The 26,878-nt window shown below is 46.7% G+C and overlaps 1 protein-coding gene across 1 annotated transcript; it reads left to right on the top strand.

Annotated features, from left to right (window-relative positions):
* The first annotated feature begins 1,122 nt into the window (after window positions 1-1,122).
* Window positions 1,123-26,878, top strand: LOC124003533 (pyruvate dehydrogenase E1 component subunit beta, mitochondrial-like). Its single transcript, XM_046311861.1, has 11 exons — window positions 1,123-1,247; window positions 1,344-1,403; window positions 4,392-4,499; window positions 5,620-5,682; window positions 5,780-5,815; window positions 6,064-6,217; window positions 6,404-6,535; window positions 9,993-10,103; window positions 16,940-17,031; window positions 23,791-23,932; window positions 26,284-26,878. The coding sequence occupies exons 1-11, from the start codon at window positions 1,212-1,214 to the stop codon at window positions 26,427-26,429; spliced, it is 1,080 nt and encodes a 359-aa protein (XP_046167817.1). The 5' UTR covers window positions 1,123-1,211; the 3' UTR covers window positions 26,430-26,878.

Raw genomic sequence — 26,878 nt, 5'->3', positions numbered from 1 at the left:
GTCTCTGACATCAGTGGTCTCTGATATCATAGTGGTCTCTGACATCATAGTGGTCTCTGACATCATAGTGGTCTCTGACATCATAGTGGTCTCTGACTTATAGCCAGACTCGCTCAGTTGGAACAAATTTAAACTTGCGCCTTTTATCAATGCTGATTTGAATATCATTGAGAAAGCAGAGACATTTCTAAGATGTGTTTTCGCAAACATCCTTTCTGAATTTAGAAGTAATCCTCAAAGTAATCATCTAGTTTTTCAAAAGTATCTGTAATCTGATTACAATATTTTTGCTGGTAACGTAACAGATTACAGTTACCGGTTTTTGTAATCCCTTTCATGTAAAGGATTACATGTAATCTGTTACTCCCCAACCCTGCCTGTGCGCTGTCCAAATATGTCCAACATCATGATGCCTAAATACGACTAGCACTGTGAGCCTTCTATGTAAATACCCAGACAGCCTCTGGTGGTAGCTGTAATCACTGCCTCTAGTCTGAGCTAGGCTACATCAAACTTCAGCATAGTAGTCTAAAGTGACAGATATGCACACAGATTTAATTAAAATATACGCTATTTATTTAACTTGGCAAGTCAGTTAAGAACACATTCCTATTTACAATGACGGCCAATCAGAGTGGTCCTGATTGGTTCTCAATACCTTGCTTGCTTAGACTGACCAGAGACATTTCAGAAAGGAGGATATATAAATTCCAAGGGAGATTGAATGGAAACACGTTTAACGCCGCACTCAGCAAGACGGTCGACCAATCGCCTTCACGTTGCTATGCTGCGTCACTCGGTTGCTAAACTAATCGTCACGCAATCCCCTTCTTCAAAGTTAGGGTATGAGTCGACAAACCTGCCTATTTTTTTTATCGAAAGTACATAATGTCACAATTCCACAGCTATACTACATTAAAGAGAGCATAGCTAATCATCTCACATCTTGTAAAATGTGGTGTACCACTTATTGACGAAATTCACGCTAATGTTGGGTTTTGGAGCATATTGAAGGAGAGATCGCGTTGTCCCAGAATTGTCGCAGAATCTCCCAGAATGCACCGCGAGGCCCATTGCAGACGCTTTATGGGTGTTAATGAGATGCCCATCTCCTCAAGTAGTATCTCTGGAAGGACTCAGACAGCTGCTCTGATTGGACCGGATCCTTCTCCAGGACAAGTCGCTGCTCCCACTCAGAGGACAGGTCAAAGATGGCGTCGTTGGGGTGTTTTCTTCGCTCCGGGAAGGTATTTAATTAACTTTAAATCCATGTGCAGACAATGACCTATTTGTTCGGATGAGACAAAAACAAAACGAGGCCTTTTGTGTGTTGTCTTGTGCAGAATGCGGTGTCGGTGGTCCTACGAAGGGAGTTCAGCAAGACACCTCCGGCTGCTGTGCAGGTGAGGGATAGTTTCATCTTTGCTAATGGGTTGATCTAACTAACAACCTTCAACGTGTTTTCACTAGTTACCACAGGCAAAGTCAAAATGGTCTATAGCGTAAAAATTCATGAAAACAAAAACGTGCCTTTTCCGTATTAATGTTTTTTTTAAATGTAGAAATAGGTGGGATTTCTGACTTTTGTGGCTTACAGCTGTCAATTGTGTATATACCCCAAAACATAATATTTGCTTGTGTCATTGAATTGCTTGAACGGTAGCATGTACTGTCGATTCAAGTCATCATAACAAGTTGGCCAGCTCTCCGCCTATGATGAACGTCTTATATAGTCTTGTGCGATGTTAAGGCCTGACTGGCCCATTAACAAGGACATGTTATTTTATGCTGGGCAGACACTACACGATTTCGCTACATTTTTTGCCATCCCAGACACATTTTCATGCTTTGGGATTTGCGTCGTTTGAGTGGGCCAAGGACTCACGGATGATGCCTGTTCTGTTCTCTAGACCACTTTCGGAACGCGGTTGGGTAAGGACTCCTGTAAATAACCAATGAACACTCAGCATGTGAGACCAAAACAATGAAGGTGAAGAATAAAGCAACAACACACACCGTGGGGACGGCGGGAGGACGGCGGGGGGACGGAGGGGGGACGGCGGGAGGACGGAGGGGGACGGCGGGACGGCGGGAGGACGGAGGGGGACGGCGGGGGACGGCGGGAGGACGGAGGGGGACGGCGGGAGAACGGGGGGGACGGCGGGAGGACGGAGGGGGAACGGCGGGAGGACTGAGGGGGAACGGCGGGAGGACGGAGGGGGACGGCGGGGGACGGCGGGGGGACGGAGGGGGACGGCGGGAGGACGGAGGGGGACGGCGGGAGGACGGAGGGGGAACGGAGGGGGACGGCGGGAGGACGGAGGGGGACGGCGGGAGGACGGCGGGAGGACGGAGGGGGACGGCGGGAGCGGGGAGGACGGAGGGGGACGGCGGGGGGACGGCGGGGGGGACGGCGGGGGACGGCGGGAGGACTGGGGGCGGAGGGGGACGGAGGGAGGGCGGAGGGGGACGGGAGGACAGGACAGGGGGGACTGAGGGGGACGGGACTGAGGGGGACAGATTGGTGGATAGAAGGGAAACGCCACTGACTTCAGTGGAGCACACTTGTTCGATTCAGCTAGCTGACAGCCTACCTGGAGCATTCTCACGCCTTAATGGGTCAATGGAATTCTGAGGGATAATGACTTGAATGTGAACTGCTGTCTCCATCGATCTCTGGTGGTGAGAGGAGGATATGTGTCTAGAGCCAGGATGTTAACTCACCCCAACGTTGATTTTTAAAGTGACTTTGAGATGTAGCTTGTAATGAACATCTCTATATAAAACACATACAGTGAATTCGGGAAAGTTTCCAGACCCATTGACTTTTTAAACATTTTGTTACATTACAGCCTTATTCTAAAATTGATTGATTACTTTTTTTTACTTCAATCTACACACAATACCCCATAATGACAAAGCAAAACAGGTTTTTAGAAATGTTTGCAAATTTATTTAAAATAAACTGAAATATCACATTTATATAAGTATTCAGACCCTTTACTCAGTACTTTGTTGAAGCACCTTTGGCAGTGATTACAGACAAGTTTTCTTGGGTATGACACTACATGCTTGGCACACCTGTATTTGGGGAGTTTCTCCCATTCTTCTCTGCAGATCCTCTCAAGCTCTGTGAGGTTGGATGGGGAGCGTCGCTGCACAGCTATTTTAGGTCTCTCCAGAGATATTTGATCAGATATTTGATCAGGTTCAAGTCCGGGCTCTTGGTGGGTCAATCAAGGACATTGAGACCTGTCCCGAAGCCACTCCAGTGTTTTGGCAGTGTGCTTAGGGTCGTTGTCCTGTTGGAAAGTGAACCTTCACTCTGGATCTGGAGCAGGTTTTCATCAAGGATCTCTGTTCATCTTTCCCTTGATCCTGACTAGTCTCCCAATCCCTGAAAAACATCCCTACAGCATGATGCTGCCACCACCATGCTTCACCTGGTGCCAGGTTTCTTCCAGACGGGACGATTTCCATTCCAGCCAAAGAGTTCAATCTTGGTTTCATCAGACCAGTGAATCGTGTTTCTCATGGTCTGAGAGTCTTTAGGTGCCCTTTGGCAAACTCCAAGTATGTGCCTTCTTACTGAGGAGTAGCTTCAGTCGGGCTACTCTACCATAAAGGCCTGATTGGTGGAGTTCTGCAGAGATGGTTGTCCTGGCTAGTTTCTCCCATCTCCACAGAGGAACTCTGGACCTCTGTCAGTGACCATCGGGTTCTTGGTCACCTCCCCGATCAAGGCCTTTCTCTCCTGAGTGCTCATTTTGGCCGTGCGGCCAGCTCTATGAAGAGTCTTGGTGGTTCCAAACGTCTTCCATTATATAATGTTGGAGGCCACTGTAGCCTTGGGGACCTTCAATGCTGCAGAAATGTGTTGGTACCCTTCCCCAGATATGTGCCTCGACACCATCCTGTCTCGGAGTTCTACGGACAATTCCTTCCACCTCAAGTCTTGGTTTTTGCTCTGCCATGCACTGTCAACTGTGGGATCTTATATAGACAGGTGTCCAAACAATTGAATTTTCCACAGAGTCCACATCTCAAGGCTGATGAATGGAAACAGGAAACAGGATGCACCTGAGTGTCATATCAAAGGGTCTGAATGCTTATGGAAATAAGGTGTTTTATTTTTAATACATTAGCAAAATATTCTAAACCTGTTTTTGCTTTGTCATTATGGGGAATTGTGTCATTATGGGGAATTGTGTGTCGATTTAAATAGTTTCTTTAATCCATTTTCGAACAAGTCTGTAAAGTAACAAAGTGGAGTAAAGGTGTGGATACTTTCTGAATGTATTTTTTGTGTGAATGCACCAATTTGTAAGTCGCTCTGGATAAGAGCGTCTGCTAAATGACTTAAATGTAAATGTAATGTGTCTTTATTTCAGGTGAATGTCCGAGATGCCCTCAACCAGGCCATGGATGAGGAACTGGAGAGGGATGAGAGAGTCTTCCTTCTGGGGGAGGAGGTGGCTCAGTATGATGGAGCCTACAAGGTAAGAATGTACACTCATTATTAGGTACACCACCCCTTTCACCAAAATGGATCGCTCCTACGGAGTGGGTTGATATATAAAGCAGGCATCGAGGCATCTGGTTGGATTGAATGTTAGAACCAGTGACCTAAGTGACTTTGAGAGTGGTTTGATCGTCGGTGCCGGCGACAGTATCTCAAAAACGTCCACCGTCCATTTGACGAACGACAGTGTCAAGGGGTTTCCTGGGTGCGACTAAACATCCAGCCAGCGGCAGTCCTGAAAAGGGCTCGTTGATGAGAGGTCAAAGGAGAATGACAAGCTAACAGGCCGGCAACAAACAGACAAACAACAGTTACTTTATAGTGTTGAAGTCTTCTTCTAAAATGTAGAAAATAGTCCAAATGAAAAACCCTTGAATGAGTAGGCGTGTCCACACTTTTGTGTGTGTGTGTGTGTGTGTGTGTGTGTGTGTGTGTGTGTGTGTACACACACTCACACGTTCAAGTTTGGGGTCACTTAGAAATGTCATTGTTTGTGAAAGAAAAGCAACAATATTTGTCCATTTAAATAACAGCAAATTGATCAGAATTAGTGTAGACATTGTTAATGTTGTAAACATTGTAGCTGGAAATGGCTGATTTGTAATTCAATATCTACATAGGCCTTTATGGTAGAGTGGCCAGACGGAAACCTTCATGTACCTTCATGAGAAACAAGATTATCTGGTCTGATGAAACCAATATTGAACTCTTTGGCCTGAATGCCCAGCGTCACGTCTGGAGGAAATCTGTCACCGTCCCTATGGTGAAGCATGGTGGTGGCACCGTCGTGCTGTGGGGATGTTTTTCAGCAGCAGGGACTGGGAGTCTAGTCAGGATGGAGGCAAAGATGAACGGAGCAAAGTACAGAGAGATCCTTGATGAAAACCTGCTCCAGAGCGCTCAGGACCACAGACTGGGGCGAAGATTCACCTTCCAACAGGACAATGACCCTAAGCTCACAGCCAAGACAACACAGGAGTGGCTTTGAGTGGTCCAGCCAGGGCCTGGACTTGAACCTGATTCAAACATTTCAAACAATCTATGTTTTATTTGACAGCATGAATGGTATTAATTTATTTTGGCTTGTGTATTCGTAGGTCAGCAGGGGGTTGTGGAAGAAATATGGAGACAAACGCATCATCGACACGCCAATCACAGAGGTAAACAAGGCCACAAGACTGTTTATTTTGAAAGTTGTTTCTATGTTGTCAGTCTGATGGTCTCTTATAACGGATGCGTTTTCTCCTCCCCTTATAGATGGGATTTGCTGGCATTGCTGTTGGTGCTGCATTCGTAAGTCAATGAGTATTATTATAACGGTATGTATGTCCTATTCCTATAGAAAGTAACGTTGTACAAGCGTCTCTTCCCTAACCCTTTATATTGAGTGTGAAATGTAATAAAACACAAACGATTGAATGTCTACATGTGATTTTGGTAGAAAGATGACAGCCTTCTCATCTTGTGCAATGGGCCCTGGCCAAAGGAAGTGCGCTATATAGGCTGCCGTTTGAGAGTCATCCATCATGCTGTGTTTCCAGGCCGGGTTGAGGCCAATCTGTGAGTTCATGACCTGGAATTTCTCCATGCAAGCCATCGACCAGGTGATCAACTCCGCTGCTAAGACCTACTACATGTCAGCCGGAGCCCAGCCTGTCCCCATTGTGTTCCGCGGCCCCAATGGCTCCTCCGCAGGTAAACAAACATCAATGCCACTGTTTCCCAATACTGGTCCTGGGGTTTCTGGCCCCTTTGGTTCCCCAGGACCAGGATTGCATTGATCTATGAGGACTCTATGCTCCGTTCTGAGTTTTATTCTGGGAACGTCACCTTTGGGGAAACTTGACTAAGAAACTTTTTTATTTCTTTCTTTGTCTGCAGGCGTGGCAGCCCAACACTCCCAGTGCTTCGCTGCCTGGTACGGCCACTGCCCCGGTCTCAAAGTAGTCAGCCCCTGGAACTCTGAGGATGCCAGAGGGCTCCTTAAAGCAGCTATCAGGGACGACAACCCTGGTGAGCATTGAGTTACGTCCCAAATAAACTGAGCAAAATAAAAGAAACGTCCCTTTTTCAGGACCCTGTCTTTCAAAGATAATTTGACAAAAATCCAAATAACTTCACAGATCTTCATTGTAAAGGGTTTAAACACTGTTTCCCATGCTTGTTCAATGAACCATAAACAATTAATGAACATGAATCTGTGGAACGGTCATTAAGACACTAACAGCTTACAGACGGTAGGCAATTAAGGTCACAGTTATGAAAACTTAGGACACTAAAGAGGTCTTACTACTGACTCTGATAAACACCAAAAGAAAGATGCCCAGAGTCCCTGCTCATCTGCGTGAACGTGCCTTAGGCATGCTGCAAGGAGGCATGAGGACTGCAAATGTGGCCTGGGCAATAAATTGCAATGTCAGTACTGTGAGACGCCTAAGAAGCAAGAACTTGCAAATCTGGTACAGTTCATGAGGAGGAGATGCACTGCAGTACTTAATGCAGCTGGTGGACACACCTGATACTGACTTACTTTTGATTTTGCCCCCCCCCCCCTGTTCAGGGACACATTATTCCATTTCTGTTAGTCAGATGTCTGTGGAACTTGTTCAGTTTGTCTCAGTTGTTGAATCTTGTTATGTTCATACAAATATTAACACATGTTAAGTTTGCTGAAAATAAACGGCGTTGACAGTGAGCGAAAGTAGATTTTTTTTCCCTCTGAGTTTAGCACCCTATTCCACTACTGTTGACCAGGGGCCCGTGAGGCTCTGTTGACCAGGGGCCCGTGAGGCTCTGTTGACCAGGGGCCCGTGAGGCTCTGTTGACCAGGGGCCCGTGAGGCTCTGTTGACCAGGGGCCCGTGAGGCTCTGTTGACCAGGGGCCCGTGAGGCTCTGTTGACCAGGGGCCCGTGAGGCTCTGTTGACCAGGGGCCCGTGAGGCTCTGTTGACCAGGGGCCCGTGAGGCTCTGTTGACCAGGGGCCCGTGAGGCTCTGTTGACCAGGGGCCCGTGAGGCTCTGTTGACCAGGGGCCGTGAAAAGTATTGCTCTACGAAGGGAATAGGGTGCTAATCGCCTTTTCATGGTTCCTCACATCTGCTCCTGTAGAACAGATGAGGGGAATCACTGGCCATCTGCTCATGTCCTGTAGTGTAGATGAGGGGAATCACTGGCCATCTGCTCATGTCCTGTAGTGTAGATGAGGGGAATCACTGGCCATCTGCTCATGTCCTGTAGTATAGATGAGTGGAATCACTGGCCATCTGCTCATGTCCTGTAGTATAGATGAGGGGAATCACTGGCCATCTGCTCATGTCCTGTAGTATAGATGAGTGGAATCACTGGCCATCTGCTCATGTCCTGTAGTATAGATGAGGGGAATCACTGGCCATCTGCTCATGTCCTGTAGTATAGATGAGGGGAATCACTGGCCATCTGCTCATGTCCTGTAGTATAGATGAGTGGAATCACTGGCCATCTGCTCATGTCCTGTAGTATAGATGAGGGGAATCACTGGCCATCTGCTCATGTCCTGTAGTATAGATGAGGGGAATCACTAGCCATCTGCTCATGTCCTGTAGTACAGATGAGTGGAATCACTGGCCATCTGCTCATGTCCTGTAGAACAGATGAGGGGAATCACTGGCCATCTGCTCATGTCCTGTAGTGTAGATGAGGGGAATCACTGGCCATCTGCTCATGTCCTGTAGTGTAGATCAGGGGAATCACTGGCCATCTGCTCATGTCCTGTAGTATAGATGAGTGGAATCACTGGCCATCTGCTCATGTCCTGTAGTATAGATGAGGGGAATCACTGGCCATCTGCTCATGTCCTGTAGTATAGATGAGTGGAATCACTGGCCATCTGCTCATGTCCTGTAGTATAGATGAGGGGAATCACTGGCCATCTGCTCATGTCCTGTAGTATAGATGAGGGGAATCACTGGCCATCTGCTCATGTCCTGTAGTACAGATGAGTGGAATCACTGGCCATCTGCTCATGTCCTGTAGAACAGATGAGGGGAATCACTGGCCATCTGCTCATGTCCTGTAGTATAGATGAGGGGAATCACTGGCCATCTGCTCATGTCCTGTAGTGTAGATGAGGGGAATCACTGGCCATCTGCTCATGTCCTGTAGTACAGATGAGGGGAATCACTGGCCATCTGCTCACGTCCTGTAGTATAGATGAGTGGAATCACTGGCCATCTGCTCATGTCCTGTAGTACAGATGAGTGGAATCACTGGCCATCTGCTCATGTCCTGTAGTATAGATGAGGGGAATCACTGGCCATCTGCTCATGTCCTGTAGTATAGATGAGGGGAATCACTGGCCATCTGCTCATGTCCTGTAGTATAGATGAGGGGAATCACTGGCCATCTGCTCATGTCCTGTAGTATAGATGAGGGGAATCACTGGCCATCTGCTCATGTCCTGTAGTATAGATGAGGGGAATCACTGGCCATCTGCTCATGTCCTGTAGTATAGATGAGGGGAATCACTGGCCATCTGCTCATGTCCTGTAGTATAGATGAGGGGAATCACTGGCCATCTGCTCATGTCCTGTAGTGTAGATGAGGGGAATCACTGGCCATCTGCTCATGTCCTGTAGTATAGATGAGGGGAATCACTGGCCCTCTGCTCATGTCCTGTAGTGTAGATGAGGGGAATCACTGGCCCTCTGCTCATGTCCTGTAGTACAGATGAGGGGAATCACTGGCCATCTGCTCATGTCCTGTAGTACAGATGAGTGGAATCACTGGCCATCTGCTCATGTCCTGTAGTATAGATGAGGGGAATCACTGGCCATCTGCTCATGTCCTGTAGTATAGATGAGGGGAATCACTGGCCATCTGCTCATGTCCTGTAGTATAGATGAGGGGAATCACTGGCCATCTGCACATGTCCTGTAGTATAGATGAGTGGAATCACTGGCCATCTGCTCATGTCCTGTAGTGTAGATGAGGGGAATCACTGGCCATCTGCTCATGTCCTGTAGTATAGATGAGGGGAATCACTGGCCCTCTGCTCATGTCCTGTAGTGTAGATGAGGGGAATCACTGGCCCTCTGCTCATGTCCTGTAGTACAGATGAGGGGAATCACTGGCCATCTGCTCATGTCCTGTAGTATAGATGAGGGGAATCACTGGCCATCTGCTCATGTCCTGTAGTATAGATGAGGGGAATCACTGGCCATCTGCTCATGTCCTGTAGTATAGATGAGGGGAATCACTGGCCATCTGCTCATGTCCTGTAGTACAGATGAGTGGAATCACTGGCCATCTGCTCATGTCCTGTAGTATAGATGAGGGGAATCACTGGCCATCTGCTCATGTCCTGTAGTATAGATGAGGGGAATCACTGGCCATCTGCTCACGTCCTGTAGTGTAGACACTGAAGTTCCTGTGCTGTAACCATGGTGACACCTGCTAATCAAAAGCACGTGGTCTTGTATTTCTCCTTCAACAGTGGTGTTCCTGGAGAATGAGCTGATGTACGGTGTGCCCTTTGACCTGTCTGAGGAGGTTATGCACAAAGACTTTGTCGTACCTATTGGAAAGGCCAAGGTGGAAAGACAAGGTAACTAGCAGCAGCTGGAGAATTTAAATGTTTATGCTATATATATATATATATATATATAAAGGTATGTTCATTGTACCCTCCCCTAGAAAAACATTGAGAGCTAATTGATATTTTCATTGTGAGCGAGAGTTGGGGATTGGTGGTTTGTCGATCAGACAGAAGCATGTCTGTTCTAGGAAATATATTCCCAACTGTATTTTATTTTCTGTTAAGCTGTGTGCACTGAACTGCCATTCATGATTGTTGCTGACCACGATGTTCAGATGAATTAAATAGTCCAATGTGCACCACAGCAGCCTCAACTCAGACAGCAGTGTAGTGTACGTGTGTAGCTGTTGGTAAAGTCACTCAGGATGGAACTTTCCACTCCTACTGTTTTTGTCACCTATTTACCTAGTCATGTTATTAAACTAAACCAGACAATAGAAGATCTATTTACCTAGTCATGTTATTAAACTAAACCAGACAATAGAAGATCTATTTACCCAGTCATGTTATTAAACTAAACCAGACAATAGAAGATCTATTTACCTAGTCATGTTATTAAACTAAACCAGACAATAGAAGATATATTTACCTAGTCATGTTATTAAACTAAACCAGACAATAGAAGATCTATTTACCCAGTCATGTTATTAAACTAAACCAGACAATAGAAGATCTATTTACCTAGTCATGTTATTAAACTAAACCAGACAATAGAAGATCTATTTACCCAGTCATGTTATTAAACTAAACCAGACAATAGAAGATCTATTTACCTAGTCATGTTATTAAACTAAACCAGACAATAGAAGATCTATTTACCTAGTCATGTTATTAAACTAAACCAGACAATAGAAGATCTATTTACCTAGTCATGTTATTAAACTAAACCAGACAATAGAAGATCTATTTACCTAGTCATGTTATTAAACTAAACCAGACAATAGAATATCTATTTACCTAGTCATGTTATTAAACTAAACCAGACAATAGATGATCTATTTACCTAGTCATGTTATTAAACTAAACCAGACAATAGATGATCTATTTACCTAGTTATTAAACTAAACCAGACAATAGATGATCTATTTACCTAGTCATGTAATGGTGTTATTATAGACAATAGAAGATCTATTTACCTAGTTATGTAATGGTGTTATTATAGACAATAGATGATCTATTTACCCAGTCATGTTATTAAACTAAACCAGACAATAGAAGATCTATTTACCCAGTCATGTAATGGTGTTATTATAGACAATAGAAGATCTATTTATCTAGTCATGTAATGGTGTTATTATAGACAATAGAAGATCTATTTACCTAGTCATGTAATGGTGTTATTATAGACAATAGAAGATCTATTTATCTAGTCATGTAATGGTGTTATTAAACTAAACCAGGCAATAGAAGATCTATTTATCTAGTCATGTAATGGTGTTATTATAGACAATAGAAGATCTATTTACCCAGTCATGTAATGGTGTTATTATAGACAATAGAAGATCTATTTACCCAGTCATGTAATGGTGTTATTATAGACAATAGAAGATCTATTTATCTAGTCATGTAATGGTGTTATTAAACTAAACCAGGCAATAGAAGATCTATTTACCTAGTCATGTTATGAAACTAAACCAGACAATAGATGATCTATTTACCCAGTCATGTAATGGTGTTATTAAACTAAACCAGACAATAGATGACCTATTTGCCTAGTCGGCTTGTGTTTGAACTAATATTCCTCTCAGGATCCATTCCAGTTTGGAGACCCATAGGAGACCCGTAGGAGACCCATAGGAGACCCATAGGAGAACCATAGGAGACCCATAGGAGAACCATAGGAGACCCGTAGGAGAACCATAGGAGACCCGTAGGAGAACCATAGGAGAACCATAGGAGACCCGTAGGAGACCCGTAGGAGACCCGTAGGAGACCCATGGGAGACCCGTGGGAGAGCCATGGGAGACCCGTAGGAGAGCCGTAGGAGAGCCGTGGGAGACCCATAGGAGAGCCGTAGGAGAGCCATGGGAGACCCATAGGAGAGCCGTAGGAGAGCCATGGGAGACCCATAGGAGAGCCATTTACATTTACATTTAAGTCATTTAGCAGACGCTCTTATCCAGAGCGACTTACAAATTGGTGCATTCACCTTATGACATCCAGTGGGACAGTCACTTAACAATAGTGCATCTAAAACTTAGGGGGGGTGGGGTGAGAGGGATTACTTATCCTATCCTAGGTATTCCTTAAAGAGGTGGGGTTTCAGGTGTCTCCGGAAGGTGGTGATTGACTCCGCTGTCCTGGCGTCGTGAGGGAGTTTGTTCCACCATTGGGGGGCCAGGGCAGCGAACAGTTTTGACTGGGCTGAGCGGGAGCTGTACTTCCTCAGTGGTAGGGAGGCGAGCAGGCCAGAGGTGGATGAACGCAGTGCCCTTGTTTGGGTGTAGGGCCTGATCAGAGCCTGGAGGTACTGAGGTGCCGTTCCCCTCACAGCTCCGTAGGCAAGCACCATGGTCTTGTAGCGGATGCGAGCTTCAACTGGAAGCCAGTGGAGAGAACGGAGGAGCGGGGTGACGTGAGAGAACTTGGGAAGGTTGAACACCAGACGGGCTGCGGCGTTCTGGATGAGTTGAAGGGGTTTAATGGCACAGGCAGGGAGCCCAGCCAACAGCGAGTTGCAGTAATCCAGACGGGAGATGACAAGTGCCTGGATTAGGACCTGCGACGCTTCCTGTGTGAGGCAGGGTCGTACTCTGCGGATGTTGTAGAGCATGAACCTACAGGAACGGGCCACCGCCTTGATGTTGGTTGAGAACGACAGGGTGTTGTCCAGGATCACGCCAAGGTTCTTAGTGCTCTGGGAGGAGGACACAATGGAGTTGTCAACCGTGATGGCGAGATCATGGAACGGGCAGTCCTTCCCCGGGAGGAAGAGCAGCTCCGTCTTGCCGAGGTTCAGCTTGAGGTGGTGATCCGTCATCCACACTGATATGTCTGCCAGACATGCAGAGATGCGATTCGCCACCTGGTCATCAGAAGGGGGAAAGGAGAAGATTAATTGTGTGTCGTCTGCATAGCAATGATAAGAGAGACCATGTGAGGTTATGACAGAGCCAAGTGACTTGGTGTATAGCGAGAATAGGGCCAAGAACAGAGCCCTGGGGGACACCAGTGGTGAGAGCCATGGGAGACCCATAGGAGAGCCGTAGGAGAGCCATGGGAGACCCATAGGAGAGCCGTAGGAGAGCCATGGGAGACCCATAGGAGAGCCGTAGGAGAGCCATGGGAGAGCCATGGGAGAGCCGTAGGAGAGCCGTAGGAGAGCCGTAGGAGAGCCGTAGGAGAGAAACATGTCTTCTGACAAGCAGTCAATGCACAACAATTCTTAATCCAATTGCGGGGAAACACGTTTGAAAATATTTTTGTCCTTTGTTGAAAAGAGGGGATCCCGGTTTGCCATCGCTACAACGTTTATGTTTCTACTCCTTCAGTGTGGCATCGTTTTACAACCAGCGCTGCAAGCATGGTTTAGGAGCGGCTGTGTACCAGGCCTCTTAAAGGGGCAATGGCCTCTTAAAGGGGCAATGACATCTTAAAAGGGCAATGACATACTTTGTAATAGAAACTAATAATAATCAGGATGTTGGGGTAAATGGAGATGGACACACCCCATTCTTCAGCCATGGACTTTCTATGTCGCTATGCTGCTTGTTGGGCGACCGGTGATAATGCTTATTGCTAATAGCACATCTGATAATATAGACAACAAGGCTATAAGCATGGTCTGATTATGTACAAATTTAATTTGAGACTGAAGTTTCAGTTATGGGATTTTTATTTACCCCTGGAAACCTCAATAACCCAATCGCTCACAAATTAACTTAAATGTCACAAATAATTCATTAAAGGTTTTATTTACTAGAATAAGTTGTAATATCAGGTAGTTAACGGATACAATGCAGTTTGAGGTGAATCTCCAAAGTTGAATATGAATGGCTTCCGTACTCAACTCAAATACAAAAACACTTTCACAGGACTTTGAGAATTATAGGGTTCGTATTCATTGAAAGAGAAAGTGTGAGAGGGCTACATTGACAGCTGTCACAACTGTGAATTATAGAGAGCTTCACCAAACAGGAATGGACAATGGGCTAGGCTGTCAGTTAGCATCTGTTGTGGACAATGAGCTAGGCTGTCAGTTAGCATCTGTTGTGGACAATGAGCTAGGCTGTCAGTTAGCATCTGTTGTGGACAATGGGCTAGGCTGTCAGTTAGCATCCGTTGTGGACAATGGGCTAGGCTGTCAGTTAGCATCTGTTGTGGACAATGAGCTAGGCTGTCAGTTAGCATCTGTTGTGGACAATGGGCTAGGCTGTCAGTTAGCATCTGTTGTGGACAATGAGCTAGGCTGTCAGTTAGCATCTGTTGTGGACAATGGGCTAGGCTGTCAGTTAGCATCCGTTGTGGACAATGGGCTAGGCTGTCAGTTAGCATCTGTTGTGGACAATGGGCTAGGCTGTCAGTTAGCATCCGTTGTGGACAATGGGCTAGGCTGTCAGTTAGCATCTGTTGTGGACAATGGGCTAGGCTGTCAGTTAGCATCCGTTGTGGACAATGGGCTAGGCTGTCAGTTAGCATCCGTTGTGGACAATGGGCTAGGCTGTCAGTTAGCATCCGTTGTGGACAATGGGCTAGGCTGTCAGTTAGCATCTGTTGTGGACAATGGGCTAGGCTGTCAGTTAGCATCTGTTGTGGACAATGGGCTAGGCTGTCAGTTAGCATCTGTTGTGGACAATGAGCTAGGCTGTCAGTTAGCATCTGTTGTGGACAATGGGCTAGGCTGTCAGTTAGCATCTGTTGTGGACAATGAGCTAGGCTGTCAGCATATGTTGTGGACAATGCCGGGACAGTATTGATCATGGGCTTGTAAATTATACCTGCCATCCCACTATTACTCAATGACGTCCACTACTTTACAGACGCACACACACAATGCCCCTTTCAGAGGAATTTAAGTATGCTATGGGTCATTTACTGGTATGCTGATGTTGCCTGCCCGGTTAGCTCCCGCTAGGATAGGATGAAGTCAAGGCCTGTTGTCCTCTTCTCTTGACAGTCGTGCTGAGGCCAAAAAATAGCTCACAGCCAAAGGAGCGAGACCAGCTCCGCTCTGGCCTCAGTCCAGGAAAGTAATGTCTACTAGTTTTTTTCCAGACGTTTCTCTGATCCCACCCGGGATGTATTGTGAACTCAGTCCGTTGGTCTTGAATGAGCAACAGTGCTCTCCGCAGATTCTCTGGGATGATTGATTCTGTCTGAGTAGGATAGGGTTTCGTCGGTAGGTGTTTGTTTTCCAAGGAGATGGAATTATTCATTTCAACTTGGTGTGGGCGCATCTCGAAGAAACTTGATCCCCGCGTCTGTTAGAGAATCCTGTAATTTATAGTGATCCTCACAGAGGGCGGACTCTGATTGGAGGAACCCCACACATTTATGTTCAGAAGTGTTCGCAGAATGTTTCTACTGTACAGAAAACTGTTTCTCTCTAGGATGAAATGCGTAGCCTGCAGGTACCAAACAGTAAATCCTCATTCTACCCCTTTTAATGACATAACAACCAGGAGAAAATGGTCACGTTATGCCAACATGTCCTCCAGTTTAATATATTGTTCATAAGGGTCACTGGGCTGTATTGGTGCCATTTCTAATGTTAAAAAGAGTAAAGGTCCAAGGTCTCTTCCCCTGCAATACGCTACCCTGGTTACTGTATTATTATTATATATTATTACTGCTCTTCCCCTGCAATACGCTACCCTGGTTACTGCTCTTCTCCTGCAATACGCTACCCTGGTTACTGCTCTTCCCCTGCAATACGCTACCCTGGTTACCGCCCTTCCCCTGCAATACGTTACCCTGGTTACTGCTCTTCCCCTGCAATACGTTACCCTGGTTACTGCTCTTCCCCTGCAATACGCTACCCTGGTTACTGCTCTTCCCCTGCAATACGCTACCCTGGTTACTGCTCTTCCCCTGCAATACGTTACCCTGGTTACTGCTCTTCCCCTGCAATACGTTACCCTGGTTACTGCTCTTCCCCTGCAATACGCTACCCTGGTTACTGCTCTTGCCCTGCAATACGCTACCCTGGTTACTGCTCTTGCCCTGCAATACGCTACCCTGGTTACTGCTCTTGCCCTGCAACACTACCCTGGTTACTGCTCTTCCCCTGCAACACGCTACCCTGGTTACTGCTCTTCCCCTGCAATACGTTACCCTGGTTACTGCTCTTCCCCTGCAATACGCTACCCTGGTTACTGCTCTTCCCCTGCAATACGCTACCCTGGTTACTGCTCTTCCTTGGCTATTTGAAAGACTGGCTGGTGATCTGTATGTTTTACTGGGAATGACAAGGCGGTCTGCTGATTTGCAGAAGGCATCTGTTTTTTCGGTCTCCTTACCCCCTCCTCCTCCTGGCCCCCTCCTCCTCCTGACCCCCTCCTCCTCCTGACCCCCTTCTCCTCCTGACACCCTCCTACTCCTGACCCCCTCCTCCTCCTGACCCCCTCCTCCTCCTGACCCCCTCCTCCTACTGACCCCCTTCTCCTACTGACCCCCTCCTCCGGGCCACTCAGGTAAAAAAAAGCAGGCAGTTTATTTGTTCTTGTGATGGCTTGAAGGGGACAATAACAGAACTGGAACGCTTGGCCTGGAATGTGCCACTTAGTTGTGGGTGGTGGAAAACAGAAAACTCCTAAGGGTGCCTAAGTTCAGTCGTAGGCTCTTGTTACAACACAGATATAGAAAACATTGTACACTACCCAACCATTTCTGTCTGTTTACTCCAGGAACCCATATCACTCTCGTGTCACATTCCCGGTGTGTGGGTTTCTGTCTGGATGCAGCGACTGTCCTGGCTAAGGAGGGGGTTGAATGTGAGGTGAGTGTCCTATTTATGGGGTCAACAATTAGATTTGTACTTGTTTTTAAATAAACTGAATTTACAATGTCTATTTTTATTTTATTTCACCTTTATTTAACCAGGTAGGCTAGTTGAGAACAAGTTCTCATTTACAACTGCGACCTGGCCAAGATAAAGCATAGCAGTGTGAACAGACAACAGAGTTACACATGGAGTAAACAATTAACAAGTCAATAACACAGTAGAAAAAAAGAAAAAAAGGGGGGATTCTATATTCATTGTGTGCAAAAGGCATGAGGAGGTAGGCGAATAATTACAATTTAGCAGATTAACACTGGAGTGATAAATGATCAGATGGTCATGTACAGGTAGAGATATTGGTGTGCAAAAGGCATGAGGAGGTAGGCGAATAATTACAATTTAGCAGATTAACACTGGAGTGATAAATGATCAGATGGTCATGTACAGGTAGAGATATTGGTGTGCAAAAAAGAGCAGATTAAAAGTAAAATAAATATAAACAGTATGGGGATGAGGTAGGTAAAATTGGATAAATGATCAGATGGGCTATTTTCCTATAGACTATGTACTGGAGTGATAAAGCTGGCAGCGATATTGGTGTGCAAAAGGTTAGCTGCTCAGATAGCAGATGTTTGAAGTTGGTGAGGGAGATAAAAGTCTAACCAACAGATGGTCAGCGATATTTTTTGCAATTACTATTTTGCAGATTCCAGTCACAGGCAGCAGAGTACTGGAACGAATAAAAGGCGGATCAGATGGTCAAATGAGGTGTTGGCTTTACTGGGGATGATCAGTGAGATGCAAAGAGCAGAAAAGTAAATAAATATAAACAGAGGGGATGAGGTAGGTAAAATGGGTGGGCTGCTGGAGCGCGTGCTACGGGTGGGTGTTGCCATCGTGACCAGTGAACTGAGATAAGGCGGAGCTTTACCTAGCATGGACTTGTAGATGACCTGGAGCCAGTGGGTCTGGCGCTTTACCTAGCAATATGTAGCGAGGGCCAGCCGACTAGAGCATACAGGTTGCAGTGGTGGGTGGTATAAGGTGCTTTAGTGACAAAACGGATGGCACTGTGATAAACTGCATCCAGTTTGCTGAGTAGAGTGTTGGAAGCAATTTTGTAGATGACATCTTCGAGGATCGGAAGGATAGTCAGTTTTACTAGGGTAAGTTTGGCAGCGTGAGTGAAGGAGGCTTTGTTGCAAAATAGAAAGCCGACTCTAGATCTGATTTTAGATTAGAGATGTTTGATATGAGTCTGGAAGGAGAGTTTACAGTCTAGCCAGACACCTAGGTACTTATAGATGTCCACATATTCTAGGTCGGAACAGGGTGGTGATGCTAGTTGGGCGTGCGGGTGCAGGCAGCGAACGGTTAAAAAGCATGCATTTGGTTTTACTAGCATTTAAGAGCAGTTGGAGGCCACGGAAGCAGTTGGAGGCTTCCGTCTTCAAGAGAGCGAGAGTTGCACCCCTTCTGAAAAAACCTACACTCGATCCCTCCGATGTCAACAATTACAGACCAGTATCCCTTCTCTCTTTTCTCTCCAAAACTCTTGAACGTGCCGTCCTTGGCCAGCTCTCCCGCTATCTCTCTCTGAATGACCTTCTTGATCCAAATCAGTCAGGTTTCAAGACTATAGTCATTCAACTGAGACTGCTCTCCTCTGTATCACGGAGGCGTTCCGCACTGCTAAAGCTAACTCTCTCTCCTCTGCTCTCATCCTTCTAGATCTATCGGCTGCCTTCGATACTGTGAACCATCAGATCCTCCTCTCCACCCTCTCAGAGTTGGGCATCTCCGGCGCGGCCCACGCTTGGATTGCGTCCTACCTGACAGGTCGCTCCTACCAGGTGGCGTGGCGAGAATCTGTCTCCTCACCACGCGCTCTCACCACTGGTGTCCCCCAGGGCTCTGTTCTAGGCCCTCTCCTATTCTCGCTATACACCAAGTCACTTGGCTCTGTCATAATCTCACATGGTCTCTCCTATCATTGCTATGCAGACGACACACAACTAATCTTCTCCTTTCCCCCTTCTGATGACCAGGTGGCGAATCGCATCTCTGCATGTCTGGCAGACATATCAGTGTGGATGACGGATCACCACCTCAAGCTGAACCTCGGCAAGACTGAGCTGCTCTTCCTCCCGGGGAAGGACTGCCCGTTCCATGATCTCGCCATCACGGTTGACAACTCCATTGTGTCCTCCTCCCAGAGCGCTAAGAAACTTGGCGTGATCCTGGACAACACCCTGTCGTTCTCAACCAACATCAAGGCGGTGGCCCGTTCCTGTAGGTTCATGCTCTACAACATCTGCAGAGTACGACCCTGCCTCACACAGGAAGCGGCGCAGGTCCTAATCCAGGCACTTGTCATCTCCCGTCTGGATTACTGCAACTCGCTGTTGGCTGGGCTCCCTGCCTGTGCCATTAAACCCCTTCAACTCATCCAGAACGCCGCAGCCCGTCTGGTGTTCAACCTTCCCAAGTTCTCTCACGCCACCCCGCTCCTCCGCTCTCTCCACTGGCTTCCAGTTGAAGCTCGCATCCGCTACAAGACCATGGTGCTTGCCTACGGAGCTGTGAGGGGAACGGCACCTCAGTACCTCCAGGCTCTGATTAGGCCCTACACCCAAACAAGGGCACTGCGTTCATCCACCTCTGGCCTGCTCGCCTCCCTACCACTGAGGAAGTACAGCTCCCGCTCAGCCCAGTCAAAACTGTTCGCTGCTCTGGCCCCCCAATGGTGGAACAAACTCCCTCACGACGCCAGGACAGCGGAGTCAATCACCACCTTCCGGAGACACCTGAAACCCCACCTCTTTAAGGAATACCTAGGATAGGATAAGTAATCCCTCTCACCCCCCCTTTAAGATTTAGATGCACTATTGTAAAGTGACTGTTCCACTGGATGTCATAAGGTGAATGCACCAATTTGTAAGTCGCTCTGGATAAGAGCGTCTGCTAAATGACTTAAATGTAAAATGTAAATGTATGGCATTGAAGCTCGTTTGGAGGTTAGATAGCACAGTGTCCAAGGACGGGCCGGAAGTATACAGAATGGTGTCGTCTGCGTAGAGGTGGATCAGAGACTCACCCGCAGCAAGAGCGACATTGATATATACAGAGAATTGATATATACAGAGTCGGCCCGAGAATTGAACCCTGTGGCACCCCCATAGAGACTGCCAGAGGACCGGACAGCATGCCTTCCGATTTGACACACTGATCTCTGTCTGCAAAGTTGTTGGTGAACCAGGCAAGGCAGTCATTAGAAAAACTGAGGCTACTGAGTCTGCCGATAAGAATACGGTGATTGACAGAGTCGAAATCCTTGGCCAGGTCGATGAAGACGACTGCACAGTACTGTCTTTTATCGATGGCGGTTATGATATCGTTTAGTACCTTGAGCGTGGCTGAGGTGCACCTGTGACAGGCTCGTAAACCAGATTGCACAGCAGAGAAGGTAAGGTGGGATTTGAGATGGTCAGTTTGTTTGTTGACTTGGCTTTCGAAGACCTTAGATAGGCAGGATGGATATAGGTCTGTAACAGTTTGGGTCCAGTAAGCATTATCACCTGTAGCTCAACTGGTAGATACGAATGGCGCCGGAGTGGGGGGCTGCCGTTTTTATGGGCTACTAACAAATTGTTCTATTTTTATTTTTTTGCATTAAACTTTATTTGTACATACACTCAGGTTGGAGTCATTAAAACTTGTTTTTCAACCACTCCACAAGTTTCTTGTTAACAAACTATAGTATTGGCAAGTCGGTTAGGACATCTACTGTGTGCATGACACAAGTCATTTTTCCAACAATTGTTTACAGATTATTTCACTTATAATTCACTGTATCACAATTCCAGTGGGTCAGAAGTTTAAATACACTAAGTTGACTGTGCTTTAAACAGCTTGGAAAATTCCAGAAAATTATGTCATGGCTTCTGATAGGCTAATTAACATAATTTGAGTCAATTGGAGGTGTACCTGTGGATGCATTTCAAGGCCTACCTTTAAACAATAGTATGCAAGTATAAACACCACGGGACCACGCAGCCGTCACACCGCTCAGGAAGGAGACGCGTTCTGTCTCCTAGAGATGAACGTACTTTGGTGCGAAAAGTGCAAATCAATCCCAGAACAACAGAAAAGGACCCTGTGAAGATGCTGGAGGAAACAGGTACAAATTTTACTGTGGATATAGAGACTTTTGTCTTATATCGACAACCTGAGCAAGGAAGAAGCCACTGCTCCAAAACCGCCCTAAAAAAGCCAGACTACCGTTTGCAACTGCACATGGGGACAAAGATCGTACTTTTTGCAGAAATGTCCTCTGGTCTGATGAAACAAAAATAGAACTGTTTGGCCATCATTATGTTTGCAGGAAAAGGGGGTAGGCTTGCAAGCCGAAGAACACCATCCCAACCGTGAAGCACCGGGGTGGCAGCATCATGTTGTGGGGGTACTTTGCTGCAGGAGGGACTGGTGCACTTCACAAAATAGTTGGCATCATGAGGCAGGGAAATTATGTGGATATATTGAAGCAACATCTCAAGACATCAGGCAGGAAGTTAAAGATGGTCGCGAATGGGTCTTCCAAATGGACAATGACCTCAAGCATACTTCCAAAGTTGTGGCAAAACGGCGTCAGGACAACAAAGTCAAGGTATTGGAGTGGCCATGACAAAGCCCTAACCTCAATTTGTGGGCAGAACTGAAAAAGCGTGCGCGAGCAAGGAGGCCAGCTCTGTCTGGAGGAATGGGCCAAAATTCACCCAACTTATTGTGGAAAATTTGTGGAAGGCTACCCAAAATGTTTGACCCAGGTTAAACAATTTAAAGCAATGCTACCAAATATGACTTGAGTGTATGTAGACTTCTGACCCACTGGGAATGTGATGAAAGAAATAAAAGCTGAAAAATCATTCTCTCTGACATTTCACATAAAAATAAAGTGGTGATCCTAACTGACATAAGACAACTCCATAAATCAACTCCATTTTGGGGTGTGAATACCTTCTGAAGGCTCTGTACCAGTCAAGGGGTGTGAATACCTTCTGAAATCTCTGTACCAGTCAAGGGGTGTGAATACTTTCTGAAGGCTCTGTACCAGTCAAGGGGTGTGAATACCTTCTGAAGGCTCTGTATAGGTAATTTAAATCTTTTTGTGTTTTAAGTTCTGTAGACCATTGATGCATAGCACCTTTAAACAATCCCTGGAATGAGTCGACGAGTGTTTTTGAAAACGTACAACATTTCTAAATTATTGTTCTGTGCCCTCATAGGTGGTTAACCTGTTCTGTCTCCTCCTCCTAGGTGGTTAACCTGTTCTGTCTCCTCCTCCTAGGTGGTTAACCTGTTCTGTCTCCTCCTCCTAGGTGGTTAACCTGTTCTGTCCCCTCCTCCTAGGTGGTTAACCTGTTCGGTCTCCTCCTCCTCCTAGGTGGTTAACCTGTTCGGTCTCCTCCTCCTCCTAGGTGGTTAACCTGTTCGGTCTCCTCCTCCTCCTAGGTGGTTAACCTGTTCGGTCTCTCCTCCTCCTCCTAGGTGGTTAACCTGTTCGGTCTCCTCCTCCTCCTAGGTGGTTAACCTGTTCGGTCTCCTCCTCCTCCTAGGTGGTTAACCTGTTCGGTCTCCTCCTCCTCCTAGGTGGTTAACCTGTTCGGTCTCCTCCTCCTCCTCCTAGGTGGTTAACCTGTTCGGTCTCCTCCTCCTCCTAGGTGGTTAACCTGTTCCTAGGTGGTTAACCTCCTCCTCCTCCTCCTAGGTGGTTAACCTGTTCGGTCTCCTCCTCCTCCTAGGTGGTTAACCTGTCCTCCTAGGTGGTTAACCTCCTCCTCCTCCTCCTAGGTGGTTAACCTGTTGTTCGGTTAACCTCCTCCTCCTCCTCCTAGGTGGTTAACCTGTTCGGTCTCCTCCTCCTCCTAGGTGGTTAACCTGTTCGGTCTCCTCCTCCTCCTAGGTGGTTAACCTGTTCGGTCTCCTCCTCCTCCTAGGTGGTTAACCTGTTCGGTCTCCTCCTCCTCCTAGGTGGTTAACCTGTTCGGTCTCCTCCTCCTCCTAGGTGGTTAACCTGTTCCTAGGTGGTTAACCTGTTCGGTCTCCTCCTCCTCCTAGGTGGTTAACCTGTTCGGTCTCCTCCTCCTCCTCCTAGGTGGTTAACCTGTTCGGTCTCCTCCTCCTCCTCCTAGGTGGTTAACCTGTTCGGTCTCCTCCTCCTCCTCCTAGGTGGTTAACCTGTTCGGTCTCCTCCTCCTCCTCCTAGGTGGTTAACCTGTTCGGTCTCCTCCTCCTCCTCCTAGGTGGTTAACCTGTTCGGTCTCCTCCTCCTCCTTCTAGGTGGTTTAACCTGTTCGGTCTCCTCCTCCTCTCCTAGGTGGTTAACCTCCTCCTCCTCCTCCTAGGTGGTTAACCTGTTCGGTCTCCTCCTCCTCCTCCTAGGTGGTTCCTCCTCCTCCTCCTCCTAGGTGGTTAACCTGTTCGGTCTCCTCCTCCTCCTCCTAGGTGGTTAACCTGTTCGGTCTCCTCCTCCTCCTCCTAGGTGGTTAACCTGTTAACCTGGTCTCCTCCTCCTCCTCCTAGGTGGTTAACCTGTTCTGTCTCCTCCTCCTCCTCCTAGGTGGTTAACCTGTTCTGGTCTCCTCCTCCTCCTAGGTGGTTAACCTGTTCTGTCTCCTCCTCCTCCTAGGTGGTTAACCTGTTCTGTCTCCTCCTCCTCCTAGGTGGTTAACCTGTTCTGTCTCCTCCTCCTCCTAGGTGGTTAACCTGCGCACCATAAGGCCCCTGGATGTGGACTCCATTGAGGCCAGTGTGATGAAAACCGGCCATCTGGTCACAGTGGAGGGGGGCTGGCCCCAGTACGGAGTGGGGGCTGAGATCTGTGCCAGAATCATGGAGGGTACGTTGAAATGGAACTGTTACATTATATGTGATGTCTAAATCTGGCCTCTCTACGGCCTCAGCAAGATGAAGCATTAATGCTCAGGGTGGGGACTGACGACCCATCTCTACGGCCTCTGATGATGAAGCATTAATGCTCAGGGTGGGGACTGACGACCCATCTCTACAGCCTCTGATGATGAATCATTAATGCTCAGGGTGGGGACTGACGACCCATCTCTACGGCCTCTGATGATGAATCATTAATGCTCAGGGTGGGGACTGACGACCCATCTCTACGGCCTCTGAATGATGAATCATTAATGCTCAGGGTGGGGCCAGAGGACATTACATTTACACATTTACATTTAAGTCATTTAGCAGACGCTCTTATCCAGAGCGACTTACATTTCAGTTGAATGCGTTGTTGTACATTTGATTCAGTATCCTATTCAACTTTCCTTGTCCTCCGCTGGCCTGTCTCTTTAACTGAAACGCTCATTAGCTCTTGGAGTCCCATGCAGGAAAAGCTAGACTAGAATAGGTTGCTGGACATTATTTTTGTTAGCGTTTCTTATACCAAGAGACTATTGGAAGAGGGATGCACGCTCTTGTTTGCTGAATGTTAAATACAGCAGCCAATAGAACTCCTGGGTAGTTTGAAGGAAGCGAGAACGCCGTAGGCTATATCAGTTATTACGCGGTAGGCTATATCAGTTATTACGCCGTAGGCTATATCAGTTATTACGCGGTAGGCTATATCAGTTATTACGCGGTAGGCTATATCAGTTATTACGCGGTAGGCTATATCAGTTATTACGCGGTAGGCTATATCAGTTATTACGCGGTAGGCTATATCAGTTATTACGCGGTAGGCTATATCAGGCGGTAGGCTATATCAGTTATTACGCGGTAGGCTATATCAGTTATTACGCGGTAGGCTATATCAGTTATTACGCGGTAGGCTATATCAGTTATTACGCGGTAGGCTATATCAGTTATTACGCGGTAGGCTATATCAGTTATTACGCGGTAGGCTTTATCAGTGATTACGCGGTAGGCTATATCAGTGATTACGCGGTAGGCTATATCAGTGATTACGCGGTAGGCTATATCAGTGATTACGCGGTAGGCTATATCAGTGATTACGCGGTAGGCTTTAATGATTTAATCCATTTTAGAATAAGGCTGTAACGTAGCAAAATGTGGAAAAGGGGAAGGGGTCTAGAACCTTCCAGAAGGACAACCATCTCTGCAGCACTCCAGAAATCAGGCCTTTATGGTAGAGTGGCCAGACGGAAGCCACTCGTCAGGAAAAGGCACATGACAACCTGCTTGGAGTTTGCCAAAAGGCACCTAAAGGACTCTCCGACCATGAGAAACAAGATTCTCTGGTCTGATGAAACCAAGATTGAACTCTTTTGCCTGAATGCCAAGTATCACATCTGGAGGAAACCTGGCACCATCCCTACGGTGAAGCACGGTGGTGGCAGCATCATGCTGTTGGGATGTTTTTCAGTGGCAGTGACTGGGAGACTAGTCAGGATCGAAGGAAAGATGAACGGAGGAAAGTACATAGATCCTTGATTGAAAACCTGCTCAGGACCTCAGACCGAGGTGACAATTCACCTTCCAACAGGACATCGATCAGAAGCACACAGCCAAGACAACGTAGGAGTGGCTTCGGGACAAGTCTCTGAATGTCCTTGAGTGGCCCAGCCAGAGCCCAGACTTGAACCCGATCTAACATCTCTGGAGAGACCTGAAAAATAGCTGTGCAGCGACGCTCCCCATCCAACCTGACAGAGCTTGAGAGGATCTGCAGAGAAGAATGAGAGAAACTCCCCAAATACAGGTGTGCCAAGCAAGTAGTGTCATACCCAAGAAGACTCGAGGCTGTAATCGCTGCCAAAGGTGCTTCAACAAAGTACTGAGTAAAGGGTCTGAATACTTATGTAAATGCTATATTTATTTTTTGCAAGCAATTCTACAAACCTGTTTTTGCGTGGTCATTATTGGGTATTGTGTGTAGATTGAGGGGGGAAATAATTGAATAGATATTTTGAATAAAGTTGTAATGTAGCAAAACGTGGAAAAAGTCTGAATCCTTTCTGAATGCACTGTGTGGATGGGTTATGTCATTGCCTTTAAACCGAGTGAACAGAGCTTTATGGGCAGTTTTCCCAGCTCATTCCGGCACGTTAGGCTTAATCTGTATCTGGGAAAACAACCCATAAAGAAACCTGAAGTTGTATTATGCTAATTGTAGGAATACACACATGGGTGTCTCTTTTTCTGACTATTAAAAAAACACACAAAGACGAGTCATTCTCAGGGTTTATGTTTAATAATGATCTGTCCTGTTTCCAGGCCCAGCCTTCAACTACCTGGATGCCCCTGCAGTCCGCGTGACCGGTGTCGACATCCCCATGCCCTACGCTAAGATCCTGGAGGACCACAGTGTACCTCAGATCAAAGACATCATCTTCTCAGTCAAGAAGGTCTTGAATATGTAAACATACCGAATGTCTCCCTCCGTTACTCGCAGACCAACCTTATTTACCTTCTCAGTATATACTTACACAATAGTAAGTACTGCAGGAAGTACTTATTACCCCCCCGCCCTCCCATGTCAATTTACCAGTAAATATACGCACATCACTACGGGAACATAGTTCTTATTCACATCACGTGGCTGTGGGAACATTGTCCTTATTCAGATACATTAATACCTACAATTACTTGCTCTTCTGTTTCCTGATTGGATGGTGGACAAATAAGATGGTGATGTCAAGTAAAACCTTGTCATCTAGTAGAGATCTGTCATTGATCCATTGGTGAAAAGAAACTCTCTAAGAGGAAGAATACATTGTGGATTGTAAGGAAGTGTATTTCTTATTGTAACATCAGACTATTTTATTGCTATAAATTGCTCTGTTACAGAAATAAAACTCTCATTTTATCA

This window comes from Oncorhynchus gorbuscha, linkage group LG18, assembly GCF_021184085.1.
Source record: "Oncorhynchus gorbuscha isolate QuinsamMale2020 ecotype Even-year linkage group LG18, OgorEven_v1.0, whole genome shotgun sequence".
Taxonomy (NCBI): Eukaryota; Metazoa; Chordata; class Actinopteri; order Salmoniformes; family Salmonidae; genus Oncorhynchus; species Oncorhynchus gorbuscha.
The sequence above is the reverse complement of the archived record's forward strand: the minus strand, read 5'-3'. Positions and strand labels throughout refer to the sequence as shown.

Excerpts from the sequence above, each read along its gene's own strand:
- LOC124003533 (XM_046311861.1), top strand. The coding sequence starts at position 1,212 with ATGGCGTCGTTGGGGTGTTTTCTTCGCTCCGGGAAG. Across the intron at positions 6,536-9,992 it reads TATCAGGGACGACAACCCTG|TGGTGTTCCTGGAGAATGAG; the intron begins GTGAGCATTGAG and ends CTCCTTCAACAG. Across the intron at positions 10,104-16,939 it reads GGCCAAGGTGGAAAGACAAG|GAACCCATATCACTCTCGTG; the intron begins GTAACTAGCAGC and ends TGTTTACTCCAG.